This window comes from Fopius arisanus, unplaced genomic scaffold (assembly GCF_000806365.1).
Source record: "Fopius arisanus strain USDA-PBARC FA_bdor unplaced genomic scaffold, ASM80636v1 scaffold00094, whole genome shotgun sequence".
NCBI lineage: Eukaryota > Metazoa > Arthropoda > Insecta > Hymenoptera > Braconidae > Fopius > Fopius arisanus.
The window spans coordinates 230,231-244,862 of record NW_011887833.1 but is presented as its reverse complement, the minus strand read 5'-3'; the positions used below and the strand labels follow the sequence as shown (position 1 = coordinate 244,862).

At 39.2% G+C, this 14,632-nt stretch overlaps 5 protein-coding genes and 1 non-coding gene across 7 annotated transcripts; 2 read left to right on the top strand and 4 right to left on the bottom strand.

Moving 5' to 3' along the window:
* Positions 1-265: 265 nt before the first annotated feature.
* Positions 266-1,957, top strand: CycH (cyclin H). The gene is made up of 5 exons (XM_011311910.1): positions 266-481; positions 700-924; positions 984-1,157; positions 1,257-1,482; positions 1,550-1,957. Exons 1-5 carry the CDS (start codon positions 365-367, stop codon positions 1,801-1,803), a joined length of 996 nt encoding a protein of 331 aa, XP_011310212.1. The 5' UTR covers positions 266-364; the 3' UTR covers positions 1,804-1,957.
* Positions 1,958-1,962: 5 nt separating this feature from the next.
* LOC105270764 (homeobox protein MSH-D-like) lies at positions 1,963-7,420 on the bottom strand. The gene is made up of 5 exons (XM_011311909.1): positions 7,150-7,420; positions 6,765-6,890; positions 4,238-4,470; positions 2,406-2,542; positions 1,963-2,203 (listed from the first exon to the last, which is right to left on the bottom strand). The coding sequence occupies exons 1-5, from the start codon at positions 7,301-7,303 to the stop codon at positions 1,987-1,989; spliced, it is 867 nt and encodes a 288-aa protein (XP_011310211.1). The 5' UTR covers positions 7,304-7,420; the 3' UTR covers positions 1,963-1,986.
* On the bottom strand, positions 2,740-2,812 carry TRNAM-CAU (transfer RNA methionine (anticodon CAU)). Its single transcript has one exon. It is a non-coding gene; the product is annotated as a tRNA-Met (tRNA).
* Positions 7,421-8,716: 1,296 nt separating the features above from the next.
* Positions 8,717-11,183, bottom strand: LOC105270763 (UBX domain-containing protein 4). Of its 2 annotated transcripts, none has more exons than XM_011311908.1 (5): positions 10,952-11,182; positions 10,096-10,556; positions 9,729-10,001; positions 9,130-9,653; positions 8,717-8,903 (listed from the first exon to the last, which is right to left on the bottom strand). In XM_011311908.1, the coding sequence occupies exons 1-5, from the start codon at positions 11,031-11,033 to the stop codon at positions 8,771-8,773; spliced, it is 1,473 nt and encodes a 490-aa protein (XP_011310210.1). In that variant the 5' UTR covers positions 11,034-11,182; the 3' UTR covers positions 8,717-8,770. The 2 variants fall into 2 exon arrangements, 1 of the variants encoding a protein (XP_011310210.1); XR_892589.1 differs by having other exon boundaries at positions 8,812-8,903; positions 9,074-9,653; positions 10,952-11,183.
* A 62-nt stretch (positions 11,184-11,245) lies between these two features.
* On the top strand, positions 11,246-12,993 carry kin17 (kin17 DNA and RNA binding protein). Its single transcript, XM_011311907.1, has 2 exons — positions 11,246-12,439; positions 12,522-12,993. The coding sequence occupies exons 1-2, from the start codon at positions 11,563-11,565 to the stop codon at positions 12,893-12,895; spliced, it is 1,251 nt and encodes a 416-aa protein (XP_011310209.1). The 5' UTR covers positions 11,246-11,562; the 3' UTR covers positions 12,896-12,993.
* A 15-nt stretch (positions 12,994-13,008) lies between these two features.
* LOC105270761 (uncharacterized) lies at positions 13,009-14,295 on the bottom strand. The gene is made up of 2 exons (XM_011311905.1): positions 14,130-14,295; positions 13,009-14,001 (listed from the first exon to the last, which is right to left on the bottom strand). Exon 2 carries the CDS (start codon positions 13,986-13,988, stop codon positions 13,305-13,307), a length of 684 nt encoding a protein of 227 aa, XP_011310207.1. The 5' UTR covers positions 13,989-14,001; positions 14,130-14,295; the 3' UTR covers positions 13,009-13,304.
* Between the last annotated feature and the right edge of the window lie 337 nt (positions 14,296-14,632).

Below are 14,632 nucleotides of genomic sequence, written 5' to 3'. Positions count from 1 at the left end.
TGAAAATCCCATTTATTTATCCATTTTTCATAATAATTATTCAATTTATAATTAATTTTATTTCTCTTATTTTATTTTTCGGTGTTTTCATTGGATTAAATTTTTAGAAGATGATGTGGATTATTTAATGATTATAAAACAATAAATTAAATAAATATTAAAATTCCTGCGGAAGTAATCTTACCGACGAATATTTCCACTTTATCCCGAACTTTCTGACGTGGCGCAATCTATCAGCTGATTGACGAAGCCCTTCCCCGAGGAATTCTCGATGTCCTCCTGGTGCGGTCCCGGGATTTCGCGGATTTTTTATTTACCCAAGTGAATAAGTAACAACAATTAATTTCTGTGGATTGAAATAACAATGTTTGCCTCAAGTACTCAGAGGAAACACTGGATGTACTCAGATGAAAGTGACCTCACAACCCTGAGAGAAGAAACGAACGCGCAATTTATAAAAAAATATGGATCTCACATGCAAGTATGTAAACAGAAAAAAAAACAATGCAATTGTCCAATTTGTTGATTCATCCAGTGATTAATTTTCTTTTACCTCAATTAATTCATGCGCAGCGTTTCTTTCAAATCCCTACGACATCTTTGCAATAAAAATTTATTGTTCTTTTAAAAAAGGTTATCTTTTGTCAGGATCTTATTTTTCTTTGATCGTCAATTAATTAATTTGTTGTTGAATTAAAGAAAGAACAACGAGAGCAGTTTTTTTTATCAGACAGTGAGGAAAGGGCACTCGTGCGATTTTACGAATTACAACTTCGAGATTTTTGCAAGAGATTTTCACCCCCGATGCCAAGAGCAACAATAGCCACTGCTCTTCATTATTTCAAAAGATTTTACCTGAGGAACAGTGTGATGGATTATCATCCCAAGGAGATCCTCGTCACATGTGTTTACCTCGCGGCAAAGGTGTGAAGAAAATTTCATTTATTAAATTCCATAATAATTATTGAATTTTTTTTTCTCAGGTGGAAGAATTCAATGTCTCAATCTCTCAATTCGTCGCGAACTTGAAAGGCGACAGAGAAAAGGCTTCAGATATTGTTCTAAATAATGAATTACTCCTAATGCAACAATTGAATTACAATTTAACGGTTCACAATCCGTTCAGACCTGTGGAGGGTCTCATGATCGACATAAAGGTGTGAAAAAGGCGATTAATTTACGAGAGTCAAGGAAAAATATTTCAGTTAAAAATAAATTTCATAAATTATTACACTGTAATTGATTTATTGTTTCAGACTCGTTGCACAGCCCTGGAAAATCCAGAACGACTCAGGCCACACATCGACGATTTCCTGGAGAAAGTATTTCTCACTGACTCGGTCCTTCTCTACGCTCCGAGTCAGATAGCTCTGGCAGCTATTCTGCATGCAGCTTCAAAAATATCAGCCAATTTGGATAATTACGTGACTGATATCTTATTTTCCCGAGAGCACCTCGCAGGAATAATCGAAGCTGTTCGAAGTGAGAAACTCATTTTAAATCAATAATAAAATGTTGATATAATGTTTAATATTTTCCCTGGTGACAGAAATCAGGACGATGGCGAGGACATTGATCGACGTGCCAGCGAAAGAAATCGTGAAATCCCTTGAGAAAAAATTAGAGAAATGCAGAAATCAGGAGAATAACCCTGACAGTGAGATCTATAAGCGGCGAATGCAAGAGATGCTGGACGAGGAGGACATGCATGATAATGAGAAGTATGCGAAAATAGTCCAGGAGCAGGCTGCCCAGGACGAGAAGACTCTCGGTGTCAGAGGACTGGGTTCCCCGTCTCTATAGCCTCCGGTTGTGCATGAACTAATTGATTTAACTTGAGAATTTATTACTCCTAACTTCATAAAGCCTTTTGTTACCAGATCATTTCTGCATATATTTATTTATCATTTGGCAGTGGTGATTCACTTGAAATGCAATTATAAAATGCCTTATCTTATTTTTTTCTCTCTTTATTTTTACCATTTCTCACGTATCTTGTCTTCTGAAGTGAATTCTCTGGGTGAGAGGATGAAGAGAGTGGGATGGTGAAATATTGGGAAAAACAGAGTGTTGAGTTCCTGGTGATAAGTTGCTGGTCAGTGGCTGGACAATTGGTAGTCCAGGGGGCAGGGACAGATGTCCCATGTGTGGAGGTAGAAGAGGAGGTGCAGCTGGTTGGGGTTGGCCAGGATAATTGAAGAACCTGCAACATTTAAATATTCAACGTATATAATATCACTGACATTTTTTTTTAATGCTCCCATTTCATGGTGAAATTTTCCCAACACATGAAAATCTTTTTCTATTATACCGATCGTTGCATAATTATAATCATATCATTCGTATTGCTTTATAAATAAAAATAAAAGGTTTATTAATTCCCAAATATTTATTGCAAAACGTACCACAGACGATCACCAACGAAAATCGGTCTAGGAGCTGGAATTCCGAGGCTGGAATAGTACTGTTGCGCTAATAATTCCACATCATTCGTGTACTTCCGCTTCCATTTCGTTCTCCTGTTCTGAAACCAGATTTTTATCTGAAATCAAAATTAAGGGAATCATGAATTATCATAAATCATAAGGCAATATCGTTTAGCATGAAATAATAATCACATCGAACCTGTCGTTTTTATATTTTATATACAAATTCATGTAGCAAATGTGTGTGAATCAATATACAAATAAAAAATGCTCTCTTCTATTATAATACCATTGTGAAATAATGAAAAAAAAATGCCCCGGGTGAGGATCGAACTCACGACCTTAAGATTATGAGACTTACGCGCTGCCTGCTGCGCTACCGAGGCTATGACTGCGAAAACCCTCCATCTTTATAAAAATCGCTTGAAATTAGCAATAATAAATACCAAAAAATCTTGGATTTATCCTGATTTACCCCCTCGCTGATCATTTTTATTTCTGAATTTTCTTCAATATTTTGACCCTGTTATTTTAATACTCGGTACAAACTTTTAATTTAATTCGAAAGCGGGAATAGCCCGTGGTGATGAGGAATAGAGTGAATGAGCGTAAGAGGCAAACTTGGCTCGTTAACTCTGAGAAATATTGTGACATTTATGTTAGCAGCACGACTCAGTCCCTCGCACATCCCTCTGATCTGTCGTAATACCGCATGTCCCCGGGACTTCTCTATACCCGACGGATTCGAGACAATTATCCCGAACTTTTCCCTGACAATTCCATCTCCGCCCAATTATCCGTGACATTTACAACTGCCGAACGTATCAAAAACAAAAAAGATGATAAAAAAAATTATTTCTGACAACTATCCATTTTCTCCAGAATTAGCGATATCAAATTAAATAAATAATTACATCGAATTTATTGAAATGAAAAAATTATATTCATAAAATCAGCGCAATGAGAGAATTCGCGAATTATAAAATATTACATGAAATTGACATGAAATTTTGCGGGTGAATCGGTACATCTGGTGGGATTTTTCATGAAAAAAATGTTAATGAATTTTTTTTAGGTGTTTAGGTGCTAATTGCCAGTGTACATCGACCCTAACACCACCGGCGCCACGGGCTGGCGCCTCCACATGTGGCAAATGTTCACAAAACCATAACTCAAAACCCAGGACTTGACCCCGTGAACCCCCAAAAAACGAGGAAAAAAAAAATCCACTTGTTCAGGTGCTAAATCGTGACAGTGGGGAAGCGTCACTCTCGATTTATCGATGGCCATCAGGCACTTCCTATGTGAACCAATAATTTTTCCAAATCATTTCCTCCCCTTGGGATCGTCATTCATCATAGTACATAGTCATGTAAATTACCACAATATTTTACACATTCCCCGCATTTTCCAGATGCTTGACCCAGATTTATCATTTTCCCCATTTTTTTTTTATCATGCCTGTTGAATTATTTTGTAATGACACTCAATTCCGTAATCCTATTATAAATAAAGTCAAGACGCTCAAGCAAACCCAAAATTTTGATACATGCCCTCATATGTAAATGTATGTACGCAAATTAGTGGCGCCGGACTTCCGATAACGTGTTTTTTTAACGGGTTTCTATAACATTAGGATAATTAGGAGAACGACATCATGTGCAGGCGAGACACTTTCCTCTCTGCCTGTCGCCATTGAGTGTCTGCAATTTTTTTGAAATCACTCTGCATCATGAGGACTCGATTCGCCAGACAAATCCCATTCTCCATTGAATTCAGAAATAGCTGATGATTGATGATGGATTATTTACCTGTGTTTCTGTGAGCTTGAGGCTTTTGCTGAGCTGCAATCGCTTTGCAACGCTGAGATATTTATTTCTCTCGAATTCCGACTCAAGGGATTTTATTTGTGCCGCTGTAAAAGCTGTACGCGGTCGTTTCTTTCTGTCGTCGTCGCTGGTCACGCTGGAACATCCCTGGATGTCTTTGTCACTGCTATCCATTTCACCAGGGTAATTTCCACTGCTGCTGCTGGTGCAGGCTTCTGAAATATATTCAATCCAATTTGTCATTGAATTTTACGTTTCTCCAGGCAAAATCGGGATATCTCCACGATAAATTCATTTTTTTCAATGAATCATCATATAATTTCTCTCTGAATATCCGGGAGAGGGAATTCATTAAATTGGATTATTATATAATTTATTAATCAAGTAATCGCAGAAAATAATAGCGATTTTGATTTTTGCTTTGAGAGATTAAGAGAGACTGAAAAAGTGCGAGACAATTAAAAGAAGACACAACTCCAATTACTCGGCGAATTCTTCAATCCGGGTAGGCGGATAATTTTTTATGAATCCCTCATGGTTTGTTTTCTCACTTACGACAGTTGTTTATATTTATATTTATCTGACACAGGCAGTTACAGCGTGTAGAAGACGTCGCGCCACAGAAACTGCGGAATGAGAAATGTCCCAAGTGCCCCTTTTAGTTACGTTGAAAATGAGAAGAACGAGGGGAGAGCTTCTAAGCGACGGGTATCATCTTCTAATTATCCGCCCATTAATCATCGAGCTGAGAGAAAAACGACGGCTCCTCAATTTTTTCCGTGGTTTGAACATGCGATGACACGTGGACCTCAAACTCGAAAAGGAGAAAAATTTATCACTCGCTGGAAAAATTTTGGAATTGAATCACAAATTTTTTGTCTGAATTCAAAATTTGGAGGGAAAAGAGATGAGATGATGGGGAATATTTTTTCGCGTAATAGAATATTTTTAATGGTCGAATGGGAATTTTTTTTTGGGAGTGACAAATTTTGAAGAACGAAGTCTAGAGCGAAAATTCCTGGGCGTCTTGAAGGTGTAGTTCACTTGCCCTCGACACTTCTTAGCGCAATAAATATCCCGAAAAACTATTTGTAGCTGTGGGAATTCCCGTACACGACCGAGAAGAAACGTTTACCAGCTACTAATTGTCATATGGGAACTTAATTATCGGATTTATTTTTGTTCTTCGAATTAGTAAAGGCTGAAGTGTCTCCATTTTTCATTAATCCACATTCAGATGCAATTGGAATAATACAAATGATATAATTATAATTATGTAACAATGGATGCGATAGAAAAACCATTTCCATGTGCCCCAGCAAGACATGAAAATATTATTCATCCTAATAATCCATCGCCAATAAAAAATGTCAGTCGAATTGTCCAGCCATTGACCTAGGGAACGGGATTATCAGGGATGTCTTCAGCAATGGAGTCATTACCCATCACTTTCACCAATGACTTCCGGACGTGGAAGTCATCGCCGCGAGGCGGCTGAGGCTTTCACCAGACCCGAAAGCTCCATCACAAAAAAATCTGGAAGGCTGAGAAAAAAAAATGGAAAAAAAAAAAAGCAAAGAGCACGCGCTTGATGCTTGCATCTCAGGAATAGCATCAACACCACGCCTCCTAGTTGGTCTAATTGCCGTTGAGCTCACACTAAACTTGTCTCCTAATTATTCGCTGATGAATGCCGTCACGGTTAGTCTCGGAGATCGAGTGACCACGATAAAACTAAGATACTAATTTACCGCCTGTCTATTTCGAAACTAGAGTCATATTAGGGGTAATTTATTATCACGAGAATCAAACGCGGTTTTAATGAAGATATAAGTGAATTGTAACTGCGCGCTACCTTGACTAATTAAGGCGTAAGGAGAACGAGGGAAACGAGTGTTGGGGTATTGTGGATTTTTTAAATGGCTTTGTAGTTTGCCGGGTAAATTCCAGTTGAACCCCTCGGAATTTTTTATGTGTAATATATTTATCGTTCGTACGTCGTTCGATGGATGGAAATTCGAGGGGCGGGTACCTCCCTAGAGATAAATTAGTACTTTATGCCCCTCGTAGTATTTCTTGCTGAAGACGAGATGCAAATAGTCAACTCGGCAATTAGCTCTCAATTTTTGCATTTTTCATTGCAATATTTATAATGTGATGTATAAAAAATATAAATAATGAATTTGGATCCTGATTTTTTGTCTGCAATTGATTGAGGGGGTTACAGGGGATTAATAATTCGGATAAAGCATTTTGCCGGTAATTTTCATGGCAGAATTAGCAGTAGACAGATAAATAGTGGACGTAAAACCGAGAACATTGAGTGGGCGTGGATCCTTGCAGGAAGCAATGGATCAAACTCGTGGAGGGCAAGTAGTCCACGCAAGTTGGGTGCACACTTGTACTTGAAGAAAAGGGAGTTGAAGAGTATCATATTAAGAGTGATAATTATCCGAGTACAAGGGAATTGCTGAATTTATTGGCTCATGTCGACAATCGTTGCACTTACCGTAGCTGATTTCCGGTTCGGGGGTTGTGGAACCCACGGTATTTCCCTCCTCAAGGCTCTCCATTTCGTCTGTCGAGGACATTGAAGAGTCTGCAATTACTGTTAATGTCCTTTCATGATGGTAAACTGGAAGGAATTATAATTATAAAAAAAACGCAAATGAAAAAGATAAAAACGCAAGTGAAAAGTGGCTTTCCCAATTTTTATCATTTCAATTTGAAAAATTCAGGGAATTTTACGGTTTTTTTTTTATTGTAGAAATTGTAGAAATTAAATCAAACAGGTTTTTTATCTTAGGATAGATGAAGAAAAATAAAATCTCCGATTGCAGTTGAATTTTTAGAATGGATAAATATGAGGAGAGTAATAATATTATAATTCTCACATTCATCCGCCGAAGATTTGAATTTCCCTTGGAAAATCGATGACTGATCGACCGGCGGGTCATGATTGGGAGCCAATAATCTCTCGATACTAAAAGCCGCTGATTTTCGCCCCTCGATTTTCTCCTTCGAGCCACTCTGATCCTCTCGCGACATCTCAAAAAAAACCACAGCACAACACTTTACCCACAACTCCCTGAACACACCAACAATTACCCCAATAACAATTAAAAACCGGTAGCAGAAGAGAATGGAGTTAACAGATCTGATAGCCGATAGTTACTGTGTCAGTGGCTGAATGCCCACCCGAAATTATTTTTCCTCTTTTTCATTTTCACACCCGAAGTGAAATTGTCGGGGGGGCGTGCCGCCAAAAACCCACGTGCCAATGACGAGTCCCATCTCTGGACCAATGGAATCACCATCTGGGCGGAACTTGGCAGTAGCACGTGGATTCATTTGCAGCTGACGATATGATGAGAAGATTAAATAAATAATTCACCTGCACCCAGAAAAAAATTACAAATCATTTCAAATTCCTCCCCTCTCCCGCCAATCGATGATTTTTGAAATCACTGGAACTCCATCGGCTTCGTTAATTAAAAGAGAATAATTTAATTGCATTAAAAAATTTATTCACTTCAAATTAGGCGTATGTTTAAATTATTTTCATTCACTTCAGGGTTTAAAAAGTGATTAATTAAAAAATTATATCATTTATTATTGTTAATGAATGCGGTTTGGATGGGTGAGAAAAAAAATATTTGGGTCGACCCGAGGTCCACTTTGACATCAATTTTCGGAGATTTCAAAGTCCAAACGAGATGAAAGGTGACAAATTAGTTGAATTCGTCAAATGTTCGGGGATAATTGGAGGCAACCGATTTTCCACGGGAAATCCTCATAAATCAGTGTAATGTTTCGTAAAAGATGCGTCGGAGGTTTTATGATAGGCGGGGAACTCCTCTATTTTAAATTTTCCTGTCGCAATTTCAAATCACCGGTGAATTTTAAATAAAAAATAAAAATAATAAAGCCAAAAATTATGTAGAAACTTGGAAAATAAATAATCGGCGATCCCGCCCCTAAAATCTCAGAGATCAATTCCTGGGGTTGGGGTGAAATATATATTTTTTTTTATTTTCAATTGAAATTTTTTTGCGTCATGAAGAAAAGTTGAAATCACGACGGGAAAGTGAACAACAATGCCATCGATTAAATAATCACAATTTATTACAACTACAACAATCAAGTACAGATTAATCCTTCATCATTGCGTTTAACTTAATAATTGTTTTTTCTACAATTCCAAAATAAACAATAATTTTGCTGGAAAAATTATCGATTACGAAAATCACATCGAATAAAATTTCTCTCCATTACTCCATCCTCGAAATCTTTATGACCAAAGCAATAATTATTTCATACGTTTTTGTTGAAAAATTTATGAACATTCAGGTATGATTGAATTTTTCATGTGCAACATTGAATAATGAATTCTGAAATTTCAAAGGTACGGAAATATCCTAGAATGGAAAAGTGGCAGAATTTCGTTTTTCTTCTGATTTCTCGTTGATTGAAAAAAAAATTAATTAAAGTATCAGTAATAATCATGATCAATTTTTACATCTGTTGCGTTGAATTTCCATTCCACGTGTTGTTTTCATCATTATCATCGCCCCCAGTGTAGAGCCTGTGGATATTTCCCCGGGCTCTGATGGTCGTGCTGGGGCCTCCCAAATTCCTGCCAAAGAGACTGCAAAAGGGATTTATTTTACCCCGAATTACCCCACAGAAATAATTGCCAAACAAAATTGAAACGGGAATAAAAAAAAATGAGAGATAATTCAGGTATAAGTGAAGAGCCTTGAAAACAATGAATAAAAAAGTCGTTCACTCTACATCTCTAGTAGAAGAGATGCTCACCTCGAAACAGATAACAAATGGCTTTGGGTTAGCTCGAGGGATGAGCAGAACCTTACCCAGATGGTTGACCAATTTGACGAGTAGGTGTGGCACGTGGTGCAACTCCTGCTGGACTTGCCTCATCATTTCCCTCTCTGCTGGATCCACTGGTTGATGGACCAGTGAAGTAGCTCACCACATAATTGAAGACAGAAATTATCGGTGAAAAAACTGTCCACATGAAACGAGAGAGGAAGCTCCCCTCCTCCCTGGATGCCACAGCTGAAGTTGTTGTTGAATTTTTGAGAGGCAGAATTAGGATAACAGCTGTCGGGACCAATTGCAAATCCACCAGTGTCCTTCCATCGTCCTCAGCGCTGAGATCCCTCCTCGGGAAGGACGTAGACATTGTGAAATTACGGAATGGTAAATCAATATTGCTGGTAACATATGCACGGAGATCACGAAGTGTACTCGTCAGTTCGAATTTGCCCATGTGGGGGTTGCCAGAGGGCAGTCTGAACTGGATCCTGACGACACCATCTGCAGGAGGTGCTGCCGGCTGCTGGGGACGATCCTGAGACTGCTGTGAATTCTGCTGCTGTAAAAAAAATTATTAAGTCTCACTTTGAAGATATTTATATGGAATTGATTATGAGGATAAATAGGGGCTAACAAGTAGTGTCTGTTCTCTCTGCTTCCTCTCCACTTTATCCTGAGCAATTTGCTGCCTGACCCGCTCCCTGGCCTCTGACTCAGCTGCTTTCTCCTTCGCCCTCTCCTCCTGTGCCATTTTTATCTCCAACTCCTGGTGACGTTGTCTGGCTGTCTGCGCATCTTTTCCAACTCTCCTGCGTTCGATCTCACGTTGCCTCTCCTCCTCACGTTCTTTCTCGATTCTCTGCTGCTTCTGGAGTTCAATCAGTTGTCTGGCGCGTTCAACTTTCTCCTACGAGTGCCAACGAAAGAAATTCAATTCCAATAAAAACAAGTGGATAAAAAAAATTATATTAATCATTTCGTCACAACACCAATTTTGCTACCTCAGGGGTTAATTCAGCTGGTTTTTTCTCCAGGGGTGTCAGCCCTGGGGTTTCCCCGGAGGATCCAGAGGCCCCTTCATTCCTCTGAACTTGTGGTGAGACAACCCCAGCAGAACTGGATGCTGGGACACTCTGTCCTGCTGCAGACGCACTCTGCTCACCCCTGATGAAATCACCGGATATCTCGTTCTTTCCCTTGCTGGCTTTCTGGAGAACGGCATCAATTTTCTCATGAAGAGTCTGAGCATTGACAGTGCCAGCCACAATCTCCAGGGGACTTCCATTATCCCCGATGAAGAAAAGCGATGGAATCGGCACCAGCTGATAAATCTGGGCAAAGAATCTGTACGAGTCCGTGTCACTCTCAAGTCTGATTGCTACGAAATTTTCGTGCTCCAGGCGAGATGATATCTCAGGGGAATCAATTATCCCAGCTGTTTCCGTCGATGCATCATCTTTTCCTATTTTTTAAATAACAAAACGCAATTGTCCAGACCTGTTACAATTTTTCCTCGTTACAAGCGGAGCTCAATAATAAAAAAGTTGAACGAAAATTGACTGAGTGGAAGGTGAACTACAAGAAGAGGTGAAAAACAGCCAAAAATCCTCGAATAAAGAAATAAATTGCGAATCCATTGCAGAAAATGGGTCAAGGCCGGGGAATTAAGGATGACATGCAGAAAGTGAAAACCGAAAAAAAAAAATTTTATTTCCCATTGATTTTCGCGTTAAAACCCGTGGGCATGAGACTCTGATTCAGAAAAACGAAAAAATAATTCCCAAAAGATGAATATCTACCAAGATATCGTAATTGTACAGCTCCAAAGATTACTCTAACCTCGATAAATTGTCATACCTGCCACGAAAACGACAAAAACAGCTTTCCTTGACTTTGAAGCCGCCACTGCTTCATTGATACTTCCAGGAAACCACTTCATCGTAAAACTAGAAAAAAATGACAATTCGTCTTATTTTTACAGCAATAATCGACTCGCACTGGTGCTAGATGACGTAATTAATAAAAGTATTGTATTATTCACTGGATAACGAGAATTTGTCACAACGAAAATGAACTAAATGTCCATCATCAAACCGAGTGTCGCTGCGCTGGTTTTATCACCTGAAATTCACCTCGGGTTGGGTTAGTTCAACCTATATACAACGTTGTTTACTACGTACGTCGAACGACATTGAAAAACGTCAATTCCTCGAACTCACTCTCCAGAGACAATCACCAAAAAGATAATTCCATCATTTGCTCCTGACAATCTACACATTTCCTGTGGAATTCCCTGGACTGACGTTTTTTATGGCATCATCAGGTCGCAGGTCTAACCTCTAACTGTCAACAATTAATATTTCTGTCACAATTTGGAATTTATATTCCTGGATATATCGGTATTTCCATATTTTTCGTATATATATCGGATTTTCATTATCACTGACTGAATTCTGTGAAGCTGAAAAATGGGGAAACATGAGCCTGGAACTCCGAAATATATTGCTAACAAGATCAAGTCGAAGGGTCTCCAGAAGTTGCGATGGTACTGTCAGATGTGTGAGAAACAGTGTCGAGATGAGAATGGATTCAAGTGTCACACGATGTCAGAGTCTCATCACAGGCAATTACTGCTATTTGCTGACAATGCGCACAAGTACATGGATCAATTCTCCCAGGAGTTCTCGCATGGTTACTTGCACCTGTTGAAGAGACAATTTGGTACACGACGAGTGCCTGCCAACAGAGTTTATCAGGATTACATAGCGGACAGAGGTCATGTGCACATGAACGCTACAATTTGGCTGAGTCTCACTGCTTTCGTCAAGTGGCTAGGAAGAACAGGAAAATGTGTTGTTGATGAGACTGAAAAGGGATGGTTCGTGACGTACATAGATCGTGACCCAGAGACCCTTGCACTCCAGGAGAAGAAGGCAAAAAAGGAGAAGATGGACAAGGATGATGAGGAGCGAATGATGGATTTCATCGAGAAACAAGTGGAGCAGGGACGTCAGGAAGCTGTGGAGGCACTGGAGGACACGCCAGTCCCTCTCCAGCGGTGCGAAGATGATGGGCCTCTTGTTCTCGATCTCAAGCTCAAGGTCAAGCCAAAACTCATGGGACCTCCTTTGGCACCAGCTCCTAGGAGAGGAGAATCTTCCAGAGACTTGAGAATTAAAGAGGAGCCACAGTCTGAGGATGAATCCGACAGGCAAAGTCGGGCCCCCAGTGAGTGCAGATCTGAAATAAGTGTCAAGAGGCCCCATAGGACTGATGACTCCTCCTCCTCGAAAGTCAAACGAGAGAGGAGAGACTCCGAGAGTTCTCAAGGACAGTCCACATCTAGTGCGTATCCAGAAATTAATTGTTATTAATGTAAAAAATAATTAATTGGAAATTTTAAATTGTTTTTCATTTATTTCTGCAGGTGGGTGGCTCCAGGAGGGACTGGTCGTGAAGATCATAACGAAAACTCTGGGTCAAAAATATTATAAAGCAAAAGGAATCGTTCAATCACCAGTACTCGAAGCTGGTTACGTAGGAAAAATTAAATTAACTTCACCGGAGGAGGTCGAGGGGCATGTTGTAAAACTGGACCAGGAGCATTTGGAAACGGTAATACCAGCTATTGGGAGGGAAGTTCTGATTATACAAGGGAAGTACAAAGGATCCAAGGGAATTATAAAAAAAGTTCGGGTCGAGGAATATAGCGTCGATGTTGAACTCCTGAGGGACGAGAGGTATCTCAAAAAATTACCCTACGAATCCATATGCAAGTACTCTGCACTTCCCAAATCGTAACGAAGGACTCGATTACGATAAATTGTACATTCGGTCGATGTGAGAGTATATCAATGTAAATTTTTTCAATAAAATAATAGATCGAGAAATTTTGAGATACGAGATTATTTTTATTACGTCAGTTGTGGGGGAATCGATGCTAGGATTCAATTCCTTGATTGCTGGGAGCACTAGCAATTTGATGGTTGCTCTAGAAATCCATCTGCCAGATTAAATAACATTTCAATTGAAATTGGGATGAAAGGAGGGCCTTTTTTTTAGGTCGATCGAAAAATAAAATTTCAATGCATTCAATTCATTCGGATTTTCTAGTCGGAAAAATTTGCTGGGATGAATTTTTTCTTTGGACGGATTTTGCATCACGTAAAATTATAAGAGAGATGGATTTATTCCCTCAATTTAATCTACATCAATCTGTCAAGTTAGGACTGTACCCAGTCATCTGGTTATAGTCAACAGGTGATCTGAAATCTACAGAAGAAATAAAATACAATTTTTTTCGATACCGATGCATCATCTCCTGGAAACTATTGCTGGGGAATATGTAGTTTCTCGTGACTTCTCCAGGCTGGAACGCAATCTGTCTCTTTAAAGATTGATTGTTTCCTATTAGAATCATTCGGTACTCCTTCTTGAAATTGTCTAGCCATATCCGCATGGGGATTCTTCTGAGTATGTACAACGTGAATGTATTCATTGCGAGATAAAAAATAAACGTTACGTCCACTTCATGACGTTTGTTGTAACCCACGGGAGCAGCTACTGACTTGATTGGAAACGACACATCTTGCAGGTGAATTTTGAAGTAGTAGTAGGCGAATCCCACGAGGATGTAGGACGTTATGGATAATGGGTAGAGCCAGATTACGTAGCTCGTCAGGTTACTTCTGTAGATTAGCTCGAAGGTTGGGGCAAGTTTGTCTTTTTTTCGAAGAGCTGTCTCGCTTTTGGGGCTTATTACCTTTCCAGGAAGTTTGGTGAAGCTTCCATGACGGTACGATGTCCTCAAAACACTAGGAATTCGTTCGCACCGAGGATTATTCACTCCATTCTTACTTATTTGGAGAGTGATGAATCTCAGGAGTTTAATCATTTCTTCATTCGCTCTGGAAAAAAGGGAATTAATTATGAAAAATTGTAATTTGAGTTCATTTCAATTGAAAGTTTCAAAATTTTTTTGAAAATATTTTCTGGCTTTTTGAGAGATTGATTTTTGAAGGGATGAGGTACTTACAATTATTCTTTGATATCCTAAGAAGATTTTAGTCCGAAGAATTATTTTACTGTGATGGGGTCATTGTTTAATTCATTTTTTTCGAGTTTTAAAAATTTTACAGACACTGGAACCGTGAACATACAGTATGTTCCAAAGAGGATTGACTAAAGTGAAGGGGTTGAGTGGCCCCACCGGCATCGGAGTACCTCATCCCAACAGAGAGGGCGCAACCCGCAATGCTGGGGTGTCCATCAAGTCGACGGGGTGAATTTCATTTTCTGCGCTATGAATGCTTTTTATTTCTTATTTGTTTAACTGAAATTTAGCCGACTGTAGAACGTCCGGAAGGGGGAAACCACATCTTGTGGAATTTCAATGAAAAAAATTATTCAATATGTTGAAGATATACCACTAATGAATTTATATTTACAGGATGAGCGCGTTGTCCTATCGGTAACGTGCTTGCCTACCACGCCGACGGCTGGGGTTCGCTCCCGCCAACATTAATTTTTTTTTTTTTT